The 16,725-nt window shown below is 49.9% G+C and overlaps 1 protein-coding gene across 1 annotated transcript in view; it reads right to left on the minus strand.

Moving 5' to 3' along the window:
• GARNL3 (GTPase activating Rap/RanGAP domain like 3) overlaps positions 1-16,725 on the minus strand; it is a 138,890-nt gene that overhangs the window by 45,732 nt on the left and 76,433 nt on the right. Inside the window, exons 5-11 of the mRNA XM_041004369.1 lie at positions 15,407-15,506; positions 13,095-13,213; positions 9,803-9,867; positions 7,614-7,677; positions 4,698-4,724; positions 1,256-1,331; positions 229-327 (exon numbers count right to left, since the gene is read on the minus strand). Coding sequence (XP_040860303.1) covers positions 229-327; positions 1,256-1,331; positions 4,698-4,724; positions 7,614-7,677; positions 9,803-9,867; positions 13,095-13,213; positions 15,407-15,506 — 550 coding nt within the window. The remainder of the gene's footprint in view (positions 1-228; positions 328-1,255; positions 1,332-4,697; positions 4,725-7,613; positions 7,678-9,802; positions 9,868-13,094; positions 13,214-15,406; positions 15,507-16,725) is intronic.

Raw genomic sequence — 16,725 nt, forward strand, 5'->3', positions numbered from 1 at the left:
CCTGCCACCGCTGGGAGATGTGGGCGGGGGGGGGGGGGTTTGTGAGGGTGGACTTAGGCTTACAGAGCTCAATGGAGGCAGCCCATGTAAAGACCGGTGGCCTGGGTGTGACACTCAGGGCTCCTCCAGGCACGTGTGGTCTCTCTCCCCACTTCCCGTATAAGTGTGAACATGGAAACAACCAGAGCCATGCAGATGACAAGGGAGCGGGTCAAGAGGCATGCTTACTTTTGGTGTCCAGACCACCTCGGTAGCCCGTCCAGCCCTTGAGGGTGATGGTGTCACCCAGGAGTTGTAAGAATTTTTGGAAAGCTTCACTTCCAGTTTCTGCAGGAAGAGGCAAAGTGTGAGGAATGTTCGGGAATCCACAGGTTCTCTTTTCCAAGCATGTGCTGACATCTTGTGACCATTAACCAGTCACTGCCACCACGTGCGGCAGGTAAACAGCACAGAGAGACTCCATTTCCTCCCTTGGAGGGTCGGGGGAAGGGTCTCCATCCAAGACTGGACCCACCTCACCATTGTCAACTTGGGGTTACAGGTGTTCAGCCTTGCAAAGAATGGTCAAAACTGTTACTACTCCCTGAAGTAATAACTAGTAGGTATTTAACATAGAAGAGGGTAGCTACCCAGCATGGGATACCAGCTCACAAGCCTCTCAACCACTTAAAGCAGAGATTGGGCAGAGCCAACTGATTCCAGTCCCTGGGCTTTTCCTCTGGGACTGTACCACCAGAGCCCAGGAAAGCCAGGGAAGCAAGTCACAGAGACAGCAGTCCTCCTGTGCCTGCAGTTTTACGTTCCGTGACATCAATGATCCCAGCTCAATCTCGGTCTGAAAATAGTGCATGGAAATTTCCAGAAAGAGTTTACAAGTTTTGAATGCTTTCTTTAAAATGATAGTGTATGCTTACAGTTGTTTCGTTTTATTGTCACTTATTGTTGTCCGTGTCTTACCGTGACTGATGAGCAAACTAAGCTCCACCATGGATGTGTGTAGGGAGACCAGCATGCGGAGTTTGTCACTCTCCCTGGTTTGGAGAGTCCACTAGCGGGTCAGATCGGATCCCCCGTGGGTCAGAGAGGACTCCTTTGTTTGCCAAGGGAATGAGAATGTGCCACAACCATCCTACAGGGTTTGCACAGCCACCCGGCTCGGTGTTGTTAGCACTGCATCTCGACTGACAGGTTCAAGTTGAGCTTCCCCATGTGCGGCCAGGCGCGTCAGGGTTTCTGGAAGGAGACCATCACTCACCATTGCTGAACATTTCGTCGTCAGTGAGCTGGCCGTCTCTGGCAAAAAGAACCCCAAACTTGAAATTCACAGAGCCCTTATGGTGAGACAACAAAAGATGAGACAGTCAATGTCGTCATCCCATGGGGATGGACCCTGGGCCTCCGCCTGGCTACCCCAGCGTTGACCAATGCTAGCAACAGTCTTTCCTTTTGTTTTTAGCTCACAGGTGAGACTGCTGTTATGTGAGTTCCTGGTGGTATCGTGGGCTGCCAGGCTATTCTGGCCCCAGGAACCTGCAGCACTTGCAGCATCTCCGCATCACTGCCAGGAGCAAGGCGGCCCAAGCCCAGTCAGCAAAGCTGAGCTAATTGTCATTCTAAGCCCAACACAGCGGCCTTGGGCTGATGGCTCGGGACTCTTTTAGAAACAGAAATGGAAATCGTAAGCATTTTATATGAAAAGCTCATTTTCCTTTAGTTCCTAAACATACTTAATCTGAAGAAGTAACAACACAGATGTGCAGGGCGGGAGGGAGGGGAAAGGGAAGGAGAGCGGCAAGCCAAGCACTTGGTAGCTGAGTCTGACTCTAAACCCAATCCCGTGGCAATGACAAACACCAAACAAATGACAAAAGCTTCCATGGGGAAGGAAGGAATGGGGCTGGTGAGTGGGAAACAGGGCCTCCATTGGATCCTGAATATTTTCCTTTTTTTCTAAGTTGGGTGGTATGTTTGTAAATCTTTATTATAGTATTCTCTGCACTTTGGTTGCATGCTGACGTATTTGACAACACCACAAATCTGATGTTGGGTAAAACCATTTGTAATCCCAGCATCCTATAATGGCACTGGTTCTATTTTGGCTGCTCCAACTTCCAATCCAGCTTCCCGCTAAAGCACTGGGAAAAGCTGTGGAAGATTACCCAAGTGCTTGGGCCTCTGCATCCACGTGAGATCCAGAAGAAGCTCCTGGCTTTGGCCTGGCCCAGTCCTGGCTGTTGCTATTATCTGGGGAGTGAAGAATGGATAGACAATTTCTCTCTCTTTTCCTCTCTATCTGTAATTCTGTCTTTCAAATAAATAAGTAAGAAAAATCTGATGTTGGACTCTTGTTTTGCTTGACCCATCACTACCTGGAGGAATTCAGAGTGGTCAGTGAAGGGGCAGACAGGAAACCAGGATGTCTAAAGCACTGACCAGGGGCTTAGGGAGGTTAAGGCATAATGCCTGGATTCAGGATGGTTGGATCTGGGAGAACCGGAAGTCTGAAACTTGTTCAGTCCACAACACACGTGACAGGCGGCCACAGGAGCTGTCCCACAGTTGGGGTGGGGAGGACACTGTTAGATGACCCCTCCACCTGGAACTCTTTCCCACTTCCGCCCTCAGGCGGGCTTTGGCTCAAATGTGTTTACAGAGGGGCCTTTCCTCATTTCTGGAGATCAGGTCCCTCTTGTCTCACTGCTTTTTTCCATCTCAGCACTGCTGTTATTAGAACTCTGCAATCCTTGTGGGTGTGTTAAGGATTTACCTTATTTGAATGGCACGGTGACATAGCAAGAGAGAGACCTTTCATCTGTTGGTTCACTCCCCAGGTGGCCACAATGTCTGGGGCTGGGTCAGGCTGAGCCAGGGACCTGGAACTCTATCCCGGTGTCTGACAGAGGTGTCAGGTGCCCTGGGACTTGGGCCATCTTCCACTGCCTTCCCAGGAGCATGAGCAGGAGCTGGTGTGGGAGCAGGACTTGTACAGGTACACCCAGATGGGATGCCAGTATTGCATCCTAATCCAATGTGCCACAATCTCAGCCCCAGTAATTCTCTTACATTGAGCTTGTATATTTTTAAAGTTTTATTTCCTTATTTTCATTTTATTTGAAAGGCAGAAAGACAAAGGGAGAGAGAGACAGAAAGATCTTACATTTCTAGTTTACTTCCCAAATGCCTGCAGCAGTCTGAAGCCAGGAGCCAGGAGCTCCATCTAGGTCTCCAAAGTGGGTGGCTTGGGCACAAGTACTAGGGTGGCAAGGGCCCAAGTATCTACGATGCGAGACATAGAGACTGGGTTTATGCGGGAGAATTGTCTGACCACATTCTTTTCTGTGGCTTCATGGTATTTCATAATTCCTTCATTTCCCTTGTTGAGCCAACGTTGTCATTGTACCTTCTGTGTGTGCTCTTTTAGGGTCTGAGGCCAAAGTAGTAAATGAAGTTCAGGAAAACCCAGCACCTGGTGCTTGGATTCTTGTTGGGGGGGGACACACAATAAAAAGTGAATAAAAACCCTAGGCTAAGCATCCCTCCCAGGTGCAGGTAGAGAAATGAGGGTGTGAACGCGGTCAGGTGGGGGCCGAAGGCCAGAGAGGCTGTAGGGCCAGCAGGCCCTGGCAGGCTGGGGGAAGGATTATGTATGTACTTTACAGTTAAAAAAAAAAATCTGCTCGCTTATTTGAAAAGCAAAGTGACACAGACAGACCTTTCTTCTGCTGGTTCACCCCTCAAATCATCTCAATAATGGAGGCTGGCCCAAACTGGGAACCCCATCCATGTCTCCCACATAGGTTGCGCAGCCCCAAGGACCTCATAGCAGGGAATGGACTGGAAGTGGAGCAGCAGGGACTCAAATCTGCTTTCTGGAATGGGCTGTTATTTTCACAAGTGGTGGTTTATGCCTTTATATCACAACACCTTCCCCTGAGGCTTGGCTTAGAGGCAGATGAGAAGCCACTGGGGATCTGAACAGAGTGAGGGAGGCCCTGACTGGCCATGCTGCAAAAGGACCACATGATACTAACTGGGAAATAGGCAAGAGGATGAGGTGGGGCTGGGACTGGTGGTAGCAGGGGAAGCAGCATCAGGAGATGAGGTGTGGCCCAGGCCAGCGAGGATGGGGCAGCATCAGCGTGCTGAGTGGTGGCAGTGGGAGGACCGAGATGTGGCTGAATTAGGAACAATTCCGGAGGCAATGTGAATGGAATATGAAGATGCGCGAAATGTAAGGTGTGGGAGAACGAGAGCCCTTGAAGGATTTCCCCAAGCGTGGCCTGAGCAATGGGACAGCTGACCCTGTCCCTGTCATTCACTGGGAGGCATCACTGACTTACCCAGTGGCATACTGATCACATGGGGGACATTTCCCTGAATCACGTGCACAATGTATCAAGGGTGTGCTACTGAACACCAGGGCTTTCGCTGAAGGAAAAGGCAAATGAAGGAAAAGGCAAACCCCATAACCCTCATGACGAAACTCAAGCAGGCTGAGGCCATTTGATGGGTCGTTCAGCTATCTTTATAGCTTGCTGCATGGAAAATCCCAAAGAAGCCCTGCTGGGCTCAGGCCATGCAGGGCCGGGGAAGGGAATCCACTGAAAGGGCCTTGCGCGTGGGCACCGGAGTAGCAAAGTGCTGTGGAGGCAGAGCGCTGTGCTCACATAAGCCAGCAGCATGCTTGGAGCACTCACCTCTTGTTCTTCAAGAACCAGCAAGTCCTGGCAAAGAAAAGTTTTCAAAGTTATACCCATGCTGAGCAGAGAGCATTTCATATCATTTTACTGTGCAAAGCCAAGCTTCAATCTACTCACATAAGTTTTCATGGTTTTTTTTTTCATTGAAACGTTTTGAAAAAAAAAAAAAAGTGAAAAAAAAAAAGAAGCAGCAGCAGCAGCAGGAGGCAAGACTCCTGTCACCTGCCTGCGGCTCACACTCTTCCTTCAGATGTTCCTAAGAGCAGGGAGCCATGTGTTAACAACCTCAGCTTTGGTCCTTAACCAAGTTTGGGAATGAGTCTTTTGGCGAGTGGGATGGGGGTCTCTGCTTCCTTATCCCTGGCCCAAGGACCGACTTCGCCCCATGAGGGTCCCCGTGCAGAGGTAAGAATGCACAGAAGGGTGCAGAGGAAAGAATGGGAAGACCTGTTAAATAACAGAGGTCTGGTCGACCACCAGGCACTTTCTTAGCCTCGGTTACCTGCTAAGAGACTCGTTTTTCCACCAGGCAGAGAAAGCAGCTTCTGGTTGATCGGTGGACACCGCAGCCACACCTCTGGCCTGGAGTGGGTCTAGCAGAGATGAGCTGAGGGGGAGAAGGAAGGGTCCAGGGGACTGGGGCTGCCAGGATGGGGGCAGAGTTGGCTGTAAGAACCTCCCCCTCCCTGTTGTCCAGGGTTCTCTGAGCCCCCTGGAGGGAGGCCTGGTAATTTGAAGAACTACCTGAGACACCTCCAGCTCCACTTTACTTAACAGTGTCTGAATCAGAACTTAGCCATCTTTATCACATTGAATTCTAAGAAGAAGCAGGAGGAGAAGGAGAAAAACAGCCAGTAGGGGACGCAGCTGTTAGATGGCGGTATCTTCACATTTGCATGTGACATGCTTTGTGTTACTAAGTCTCCCCACAGTTCCCTGTGCTCTTCTCAGGCACCCTGATTGCTCCCAGATCACAAAGGTGGGGTGGTGGTGCCTGGGCCAGGGTGCCCTGGCAAGCAGCACATGGCCGGCTTCCTGGCCCAGAAGCCGGAGCTGTGCCGCTGTGTGTCAGACTGAGGAAGCCGGAGGCTGGCCACAGAGGTCTGGCTGAGCCTCTCGGGCTGGCAGCCGGCCCCTTGGCTCTGGCTGGCGGGCCACTGGGCTCAGTCAGTTTGCTCTGTGTTCAGAAGGGACACTCCTGCAACCTGTCCTGGGCTGCCAGTGTCCTGCGGAACACAATCCAGGGATTTAGAATATCCTCGTGCCTGAATTTCGGAGCAGCAGCAAAATCCATTTTATTCCCCAATTAGTAATTTTAGCGCAGAAGGTATCATCCCAGGCAGTAATGGTGTTTCTTAAAACAGTCCCCCCGGAACTGTTTTTGATGGAATTTTCTTTTTTTCCCTCTTCAGATATACAAGACTAGGGACAGAGTGATTTTCCATACACCCAAAAAAAGAATCCAGAAATGCTTTAAAAAATTCAAATTTGTCTCTACAGAGCTTTATAAAATACCTAATCACTTAAGAAAGTTATGCTATACCATTGCTACCTGGAAACAAAGTTGATGGAGAAAAATTGAAACACACAGACACCCAAATTGTTCTGTCCACTTTAAAGCAATCATACATTGCTTCTAGAAAGAGTTTGGTCAAGAAAAAAATGTCACTGTGGTGCAACAGCCAGAGATATTCTTAGCACCAAACGCTCTGCTCTCCGTGGAAAGGTGCCCTGTGATCAAGTTGCTTTATTTTTGGTTTGTTCTTTGGATCCTGTGGTTTCTAAGAACTCTCTCCCCGATGCCTAAAGGCTGGTGCTCAAGGCCTGAAGGCAGCTACAACACTGCGGCTACAGAGTCTACACACACACACAGAGCTCATATGCACACAGCACTCACATACACAGTGCTCACACACACACACACATACACAAACACACCCGGTGCTCACACAGGTATCGCACACAGTGCTCCCATACACACACAGTGCTCACACATGTGAACACACAGCACCCAGAGGGGAAGAAAGCTCACAAACGGTTCCTTGCTAAGCGAAATGTGTCCAAACACAAATGCAGAAAGCATTAAAGTATCTTTTGGGTGATGAACAACAGACTCCCAGGAGAACCATAAGTACGGAGAATGCTGGCGCATCTTTTCTCCTTGCCCTTCTTTTAAAAAAAAATTCTGTACTACAACTGTATTTGAAAAAAAAAAAAAAAGCAGTGGAGGGAGAGAACAGATGGAAAAGAGAGAGGGAGGCATCTTCTACATTCCAGCTCCCTCTCCAGTTCTCACAACAGCCGGGGCTGGGCCTAGCTGAAGCCGGGAGCCTGCAGTGTGATTTGGGTCTCCCATGTGGGCGGCAGAACTGGGTCAGGATTTGAACCTGGGCTGGGATGTCAGCGCTCCAAATGGAGGCCCAGGCGCTGCACTGGATGCCTGCTTCTGGTCCCCAATATATCTTGTGGAGAAGAGAAGGCAAGCTCTGCGGATGGACCCAGCTTAGGAGCAAGAGATGGACAGAGGCCCAGCAGAGGCACTGAGATGGATTTGAGGACTGTGTCTGGAGAGCCGGCTGGTCACACCCAGGTTTGTAGAAGCAAAGGGTTAGGAATGCCAATCTGTGTGCCTCCAACGACTAAGGCCGTGGGGAGGCCACGGTCATGACTCCAAACTTTTTAGGACCACATGGCCTAGTGGCGGTCTCCGTGGTGGCTACACATCAGCATTAAGCAAGGAGCTTGAAAACCACAGAATCCCAGCTCCCCACCCCCTGACACAGTGAGGCAATCTCACGCACGAGGGTCTGCCAGGGCGGAGCGTGTGAAGCCACGCTGGGACACCCTGTCAGTCCTATCCCCCATGCGGTGATGGATACCCTGCAACTATATAACATATGGGTTTATCATTACCTTTTGTATCTCGGGATGAAAAATTTCCCTGGGACCTTTCTCGAATTTGTCCAGATTCATGGCACTGAAAGAGAACAGACAGAATGAGCTGCAGCGGGGTGGAGAGCTGTGTTGTGTGGAGCAGGTCTGAGCTCTGCAGAGAAGCTAAATGACAGCTCCCAGAACACCGCAGCTGGATGCGGGAGGGCCCAGCACGCAGGAGAACAAACCCGCAAGTGGGTGGTAGATGCACGTGCATGCTGGGAGTACCAGAGGGCTCAGGCGTGTCACATGGGTACTAAGAGGGAGAGGGCGGATCAGGAACCCCTGTTACAGGGCACCCTGACTCATCTTCCAGATTCTTTTATTTAATAGAAAAAAATGATGAAATTTAATTAACTTCTAGTTCTTCCTTCCTTGGGCAATTCCTCTGTCACAGAGGGCAAACGTTCACCATGATGCCAATGTCCGCCTTTAAAGGGTGACAGCGGCAAGGACCCAGGCCTGCTGAGCACTTGTCTCAGGCCAGGCGCCCCACGAGGTGCCCGGCACGGAGGATTTCATTTAGTCCCTGAAAGGCAAGGGTTGGGTTATGCTCACTGCAAGGATGAGGAAATGAAGGCTCCGAGGGTGTAACAACCAAAGTTGGTATGGTCAGCAAAAGCCACGATTAGAACTCGGGCTTATCTGTATCCATAGTGTTGCTATTTTAATTTTCTTCTGCAGCTTTCAAGTTCATGCTTGTTCCAAGATAGTGATCTTTTTCCTTGGCCGGCAGCGACCGTAGATATTTTTCATTTTCCACGTCTTTAGAAATGTTGCTTTGGTTTTGGGGGGTGGGGGATGGGAAGCGGGCAAATTACCTCCTATTCATTACATGTCCTTGTCAATAAACATGAAGAAGAGAGGGGGCTGGAACTGCTTCTTTTTAGAGGCGGGTCAGGGGGCTGGGGTCGAGTAGGGATTCACAGAAAGCCAAAGCTGGTAGAATGCAAGATATTATCTCAAGGTAAGTCAAAACAGAGAGCTCTCAATAAAGAGTGAGACAGCCCTGCACTCAAGAAATAAAAAATAATAAGAAAGAGAGGAATCTCTTCAATGTTTTCCTGACTCAGAGGCAGAATGCAGAGCAGAGCGTCAGAAGGCTAAAGGCAGATAGGGCAGGTCAGCAACTGGGAGACCACAGGAAGCTTGGCAACAGGCTACAAAACCTCCTGCCTCTGCACCATGGTGCTGCCTGCCACCCCAGCCTCAGGGTCGAATCTGTCACTCTTTGAGCTGTTTTGGTAAGTATATGCAAAGCCACATTACCTGGGAACACCAGGACATGCTATCAGCTCCTACCCAGTTGCCATTGAGCCCTGCCGGGAGGAAACTGCTGAGACCCTGGAATGAGCTTGGCCAACAGCCCAAACTGAAATCCCATGACCCTTGTGTGGGAATCCCAGCCCATTGGTTTACCAGCTGTGGAATCTTGGTCAAATCCTTCACCTCCTTCCTGCTCCCTGCACCTGCTAAGTGGACTGGGGATGGTGAGGGCTGTAATTGGAAGAGCCAGCTTAAAAACTGACCATTAAACATTCAGCACTGAGCCTGACAGTGAGTACGACCTAACTGGTGGCAAGGCACCAGGCTAGAGCTGAGTGGGTGCTTTCCCCAGGAGAGGCTGGGAAGGGAGGTGGGAAGCTGGGGGGCGTGAGCGGCGGCTGGGTCGGGAGCAGTCAGATGTTCTATTCAACTCCACGTTCTGTTTTGGTGAAGAATGAGTGCGTTCTTCCTAGAGGAAGCTTTGCTGACATCTGGGTTTCTATTTCAAAGCAGAAACTTGAAAGTATCTCTTGATTTTCTTCATAAAGCCAAAGTGTGGGAGTGAATGCTGTGAAAAACCAGCAGATGCCCACTGCAGTAGGGAGAGGTGCTTATGGGCTTCACTGGGCATCAGCCCAACCAGGACTGGGGTCTCAGGCCTGACACACAACAAGCTCTGTACTCTTTCTTACAACCTCCATTTCCTCGTCTATGAACTGGGGCAGGGGCAGCGACAGGACTGCTTGCCTTCTGGGGCTGCTGTGAAGGTTCCACGAGGTAGTGCACATCAAGGGCCAGGCACAGGGTCTGCATGCAATGAAGGTTCGAGAACATGGAGAGCTGACATCAGAACGACCATGCAAAGGCAGGGTGCAGAGGCCTCCAAGGTGGGGCGTGCTCACCTTAAGATGGACTTCACAGACAGGGTTTTTGTGGGGCTGTAGGGCAGGCATATTTTCTGGGTACCCTGAAAAAGAGAAAACACCAAGTCAGTGAGGGGAACATACTTCACTGGGGAAAGTCTTGCTTAGACCTTCTTCTAGCATCTTCCACCGGTCCCTCTCTCCCCAGTATTTATGGAACCAAGGGTGACTCTCCAATATCTGGGTGTTTGCTGTGTTGGGAATTATAGGGAGTCAAGGGGGAGGGAAGGTGTGGTCCCTAAGATTCAGAGAAGCCTCCAAGACCCCCCAAAAAAGTCTCCACGCATTCAGTGGGAGCTACATGTAATGCCTCCAAGTCAAACACTTTCTGACTACGCATCACCTGAATCTAGAGGGATTTCCGAGTGTGCACCGCTCTGTTTGTGGCTTTTGCTGAAGGTGCATTTGCTCCCAGTTCTGTGTGTGCTTCCCGTGACTAACTCCAGGAAGTACCCAGGGAGCACGCATCGACTGCAAAGGGCCCTGAGAACAGAACCTCCCAAATGACACAGCCCGCACTCCAGCCACCTGGGACAGGACGTGCTGTTCTGCTGATTTAGAATCTACCGAGGATTTAAACTGCATGGTTTACAAAAAGGATGATCACGGTGGCACACACATAAAACTCTCTTCCTAAGTTTGGTTAATCATAAAGTTGGCATCGCAGATAACCAGGGAAGGGTCTGGACGCCTCTCACGGGAAGTGGCAGACAAGAAAGTAGGACTTAGGGGGTGGGGCTAGTGTTGTGGACTAGCGGGTAAAGCTGCTGCCTGCAATGCTGGCATCCCATATGGATGCTGATTCATGTCCAGGTTGCTCCATTTCCCATCCAGCTTCCTGATAATGTACCTGGGAAAGGCAATGGAAGATGACCCAAGTGCTTGGGTCCCTGCTCCTGACACCTGCTTGGGAGACCAGGATGAAGCTCCTGGGACCTGACTGCAGTCTGTTACAGCTGTTACAGCCATCTGAGGGAATGCACCAGAGGATGGAAGATCTCTCTGTCTCTCTTCTCTCTAACTCAGCTTTACGTATTAATACATAAAAATCTTTAAAAAAAAAAAGGAAGGATATCTCTCCTGTTTTGGCTGCAGGGACTGGGCTCCAGGAGGAAGGCAGAGCTTCTGTGAGACTCTGAGAGGAGCTGAGACCTGAGATTGGTCACAGAGTGACTACCTAAGCAGCAAACAGGTGCACGCGGGTGTCAGGGGCGGTGCCTTCCCACCCAAGAGTCAGATTGGCTCAGTGGTCAAACAACAAACAAACCCACGTTTAAAAAGTAGGGCCAGAGCACAGCCCGCCTGGTGCAGGAGACAAGGGGCTCTGGACCAAGGCACTGGGGAGGGATGAGCAAGGACTGTGATGTGTGTGCACTCGAGAGAAAAGGCATGCAGTCCTCCACCGCGATCTCCCAAAGCTTGTCTGTGAACTTGGCCCTCAGGAGAACTGGGCTGTTAGTAGGACTGACCCCAACCACAGAGACACGGGAAAGCGGGGAACGCCAACATTTCTCTGCAGGAAATAATTTCACACATAAGACTTCACATCAAATAGGTATTTTTACCTTTAAAGTTGCTTTAAAGATAAAAACCAAAAAGCCCCCCAAAAAACAAAAACCAAAACCCTGAGGCATACCATGGAAATGTTTAGGAATGGAGGGTAAGCTGGACTTGGGTGTCACTTGTTAATTCATTCAACAAGGTGTTAACCACGCTTTCTCTGTGTGCCAGGCGTAGCACCGGGTGGCAGGGATGTGAGGGCACGAGAGGCATGTTCCTGATTCTTTGGAGCGCACAGACTCCTGGGAGAAGGCTGACATGCACACCTGGTTTTAGCCAGAGGGCATGACCCGGTTACACACACCTGGGTTTTCTTGGTCCCTGACACTGGCATGGCGTCTCAGCCATGTCATGTGACAGCACTGAGTCCATGCATTCGTAGGACTGAGTATCATTCTTGGCATGTAGCAAGTACTCAATAAACACTAGATATTATTGTTATGACTATTTTAGGTCATTATATAGTATAGTGATCCCTGCAAATTCTTTCTGGGTAATTTTTTTGAAGTTGTGTGAAAATGCATGCGTATGGATATGAATACACATTTGTATATATGTAAATGTATTTCATATACACCAAATAACTGTATGTGCAAAGTTTCCGTATTATTTCTAGAAATAGTTACCTAGCAAATTTTTTTCTTTTTTGGCATACTGTGGAGCTGACATTGAAACCAGCAGTGTGCTTATTTAAATACTGTCAACAACCATCCCGGGGAGTCAGACCACCGACTGCAGGACCAGCAGTTTCAAAGACTGGCTTACTAGACTGTTTTAAAATCGTGCTCTGTCCTCACCAATTCGAGGGGGAACCACAGTATGCTTCAGGCACTTTGGGATTTGATGAGCTGGGGCACAGGCAAGATCTCATTTAGGAGAAGAACTTTAACCCCCCACCTCACCCCACATGCTGTGTGCGTGGCCCGCTGCTTTCCCCACACCACAAAGATGAAAACGGGCGCTCACAGGGCTCCAGTGGTTCTCTCCAACTCACACAGAAGGAGTCTGTTACGGCCTGTGATCTGCTTGCCCCAGGCCCTCCGTTCTCTCCAGGGCCCTACACTACCTAAAAACTCTCCAGTGTAAGAAAAGAGGGCAGGGGGAAACCAAGAGAAGAAAATGATGATGGTGGGGAGGAAAATATAAGAGTCACCCAGAAAAGAAGGAGAAAAAGCAACAGTGACATAATGAAGCCGACGGCCCTGGGCTGCGCAGACCTGCCCCTGGGAGCTGAAACGGGCTTTGAGCTCAGTGCTCAGAGCCCACCAGGGTGGTGGGCAGCTGTCTTGCTAAGTCTTGAGCTGCTTTTCTACTCTGAGGGACTGACAAGAGGGGCTTGGCCTGCAATGTGGCTGCTGCAGTGGCTCCTGGAGACAGGCGCCAGTGGGGTTGTCGCCACGAGTGTGAAGGTATTTCTGCACTGATGTTGCCTCTTGTAGGAGAAGGTGAGCCTATTCATAGTTTCCAGCATTGGAGGCCATAGAAGACAATGCACAAAGACCCTCTGAAAATTCAGGGTGATATTCCTGAAGGCCAAGGATGGAGGGGGGCGTGGCCACAACTGACAGGCAGCAGCTGCTGGAATTCAGAGTGGGGTGGTCTCATCTCCCAAGGAAGTGGTCCTGGGATAGTAGAGAGAAAGGCTTCCTTGAGCCGCTTGGCTGATGCTTCTGATTCAATTCTGCAAGGGTGACTCTAGTCAGATACTCACTGTTTTCCTCCAGAGGATTGCCCGGTATTGAGGGACGCGCTGGTTGTTCTGGTCAGAGAGAGTCACAGACAAGAAAAAGGGGCTCTTCTCTGCATCGTTTCCAATGTAATTCTGGTGGACTGAAAAAAGAGAGAGGCTTGCAACAGCTAATGTGATGGAGTGTCTCCGTCATGGACAACTGCAGATGCTACAGGTGCCACCTCCCGGCCCTTCCCCAGCCTGGCTTGGGCTCGAACTGTAACCCTCTCTGCTAATCTTGCACCCCTCCTTGTCAGTGACCGTGAACGTGTGGCCACGTTCTGGGCCATGAAACAGGAGGGGAAAATCTGCCAGGGGCTTCTGGGAAGGCTTCCTCATGCCTGCATGACGTGTTTGGCAGCGATGTCAGGATTGTTACAACCATCTTGTGACCCTGAGGAGGGCCAAGCGTGCCATACCAGAGCTGGAGAAGCAGGAAGAGGGAAAGGGCTTGGGTGCCCAACATCGCACGGAGCCCCTGAATGCACCGACTTCGAGCCTGCCCTCCGTCTGGGTTTCCTGCTCTGTCCCTTATTGCTGAAGCTACTGTGGGTCAGACTTGCTGTAAAGTCTTCACTGCTCTAGGCCCAGGCTTGTAAAGCATTTGGGGAGAAGATGATTTGCCTGCTGGGTTCTTCCCTTTATAAACGTTCCTGGACTTCCCCACTTACCTGAATAAATTCTGCCTCGTCACATCTGTATGAACTTGGAACAATGTAATTTGACTTTCAAATGAAGTATTGTTTATTTGAAAGGCAGAGAGGCACACACAAAAGACAGCGAGAGTAAGAGCAAAGGAGAGAATCTCCCATTCACTGGCAATAGAGAGGCTGGGCTAGACTAAGCCAGCCAGGAGCTCATTCCTGGTCTCCCATGTGGCACAGGCACCCAGTGACTTGAGTCATCACCACTGCTAAGAGGGAGCAGTGCTGGGGACTGAACCCAGGTCCTCTGACGGCTGGCGTGAGAGTCTTGGCATGAGTCTCAAGGTGCATCTTAAACCTCCCGCCAAACCAGAGCTTTGGAGAGACGTCATTTAGGTCAGTGCTCTCATGGTGTGCTCCACCATCGCATCTTCTACAAAAGATGGCATTTGCCCTTTTTAAACTTCCATTCCTGAAATGCTCTGTCACCGACCACACTCCTGTTTGTCACCTTCCCGTGTGTGTTCACATGAGCGGGTCACCTCCAAGGCGCATGGCTGTTTACGACAGAGCCCATCCTTGGAGCCAGATGCTGAACTTGGTTTCATCCTGGCACAATCTCACTGAGACTTCTGTTCAACCAGGGAGACCCTTACTTTGCAAACTGGGAACCAAACCTCCATGGCAGGTGCCAGGGAGGCCCTCACATTGCAGACAGGGGACCTGAGACTCAGAAAGGGGAGAGTAACAAGCGTAAGTTCCTGGGCTTTGTAACAGCAGACCCAGGTGAGAATTCTTTGGGCTCCTGGGGGCAGGGATGAGGACCGCCTTGACACTGCACCCACTACTCTGAGTGTGGCCTGGAATCTAGGAGCTGCTGATACATAAATCCTTGTCACTGATGAATGAATCATGGCAGAAGCTAATGTCTTGCTGGGGGAACCATCTCTGTCTCTCATTTCGGTTAACCAGTGTTCAAAACCCATTACAGACAGGCCCTTAGCCTTGCTCATTTGACTTACTTCACAAATCACTTATTCTCTACTCTCTTCTAACTTTCCTAAGATTAAAAAAAAAGTGATCAAAAAACAAAAGCCCAACCAATCAACTAAAACAACAGCCCCACCCTTCAAAATGACAAACAGGGCCCAGTGCGATAGTGTAGTGGTTAAAGTTCTTGCCTTTCACCCGTGCCAGGATCCCATATGGTCGCCAGTTCTAATCCCTGCAGCCCTGCTTCCCATCCAGCTCCCTGCTTGTGGCTTGGGAAGGCAGTTGAGGATGGCCCAAGGCCTTGGGACCCTGCACCTGCGTGGGAGACCCGGAAGAGGTTCCTGGCTCCTGGCTTCAGATTGGCTCAGCTCCAGCCTTTGCGGTCACTTGGGGAGTGAACCATTGAATGGAAGATCTTCCTCTCTTTCTCTCCTCTCTGTATATCTGCCTTTCCAATAAAAATAAATAAATCTTTTTTAAAAAAATGATAAGCAATGTCTTAGGCTAGGGCTTGGACTTTGATGGCTGGATTTACAAAGCTCGCAGATGACCCTAAATTGCTAGGGTCCCTTTCCTCCAAGGCACCAGAAGTCACACCATCACCCATTTCCGTTTCGGACACCCTTTCTTCCCCACCGCCACCATGGCAATAATTACCTTGTCCTAAAAAATACTTGAAGTACCATCGGGTATGGTATTCTGGGTTCTCCAAGTGCACATCCGTTCTTCGCCAAGTGCCTGGCAGCGCAGCCGTGTTCTGTAAGGGAACAGGGTTTGTGCTGTGAGGGGCGTGTCCAGGAGGTAAACTAGGACCAGGCCAAGAACTGAGGCCAAAGAGCATCCGCCCCACGACTGTAACCACACGCTCCGTTGAGGAGACACAGCCTCAATCGGTGCCTCCTTGGAATCTTCTAGAGGTCCAAAGGTTGTACGGTAAGAGGACCATGGGACTGGGGGGCTCAGCTGTCCGACTCAAGGAGCCAGTCTGGGGGAGGTTTCTACCTAGTTGGCAGTTACCATGCCCTCTAGAGGCACATTTTCTATATGCTGCTACCTTTACTATTTTTTTGCCTAGAGTGCATCTTGGCAACATCTTGACTTTGTAGAATTAAATCATAAAAATCAGCCAATGAACATGAAAAATCTGGATAACTATCAATAATATGGTACATTAGCAGGAAGCTGGATTGGAAGCAGAGTGTCTGGGACTCCAACCAGCGCTCATCTGGAAGGCCGGCGTCTCAGGTGATGGCTTAGCTCTCTGAGTCATAGTTGGCCACCTGTATCCTTTTCATATACTTGTGGATTTCAAAACAATCTAGGTCTCATGTCTGCCGGTGAGATGGACCTGCCACGCTGTTGGGGTCATGCCACCTTAGAAAGTGAGTTAGGATGCTTTCCGTCTTTTGTGGCAGCTTGGGAACTCAGAGCACTAGCCTGTGCATTTTCTCCAGCGCCACCTCCACCAGCTTTCTGAAATGCTTTCTATTTTAGCCCTTCTCATTTGGATGAGGAAACTGCAGCTTGGAGAATTTCACACGCTGCCTGAGATGACAGAGGTATCAGGCCGGGAGTCAGCGAGGCGGGGGTGAGTGGGTGGGGAACACGGGATGGATGCTGCTTCCATTTCCAGAGGTGTTTTCTCTTTTCCTTTTATATCTTAACCATGACATCATCTTCTGTCTTTTTTTTTTTTTAAATGTCTTGCCTTTACAACCTTTTGAACAGTAAAGGTATAGCTTAAAATTTCTTAGTATTACAGGCTTTTAAAATAGTTTACTCTCTGAATTTTTAAATACCAACTATTGCTTCACATACTTCAACATTCATTTAGAAATGCTTTTAAATTTATGAGTATGTAAAAGCTACAGGCATAAGAACAGTGCAGGGAGGGCCCAGCGGTGTGGCCTAGTGGCTAAAGTCCTTGCCTTGAAAGTGCCAGGATCCCATCTGGGCGCCAGTTCTAATCCCGGCAG

This window comes from Ochotona curzoniae, unplaced genomic scaffold (assembly GCF_017591425.1).
Source record: "Ochotona curzoniae isolate NIBS_2020 unplaced genomic scaffold, NIBS_Ocur_1.0 scaffold_3208, whole genome shotgun sequence".
NCBI classification, from domain to species: domain Eukaryota; kingdom Metazoa; phylum Chordata; class Mammalia; order Lagomorpha; family Ochotonidae; genus Ochotona; species Ochotona curzoniae.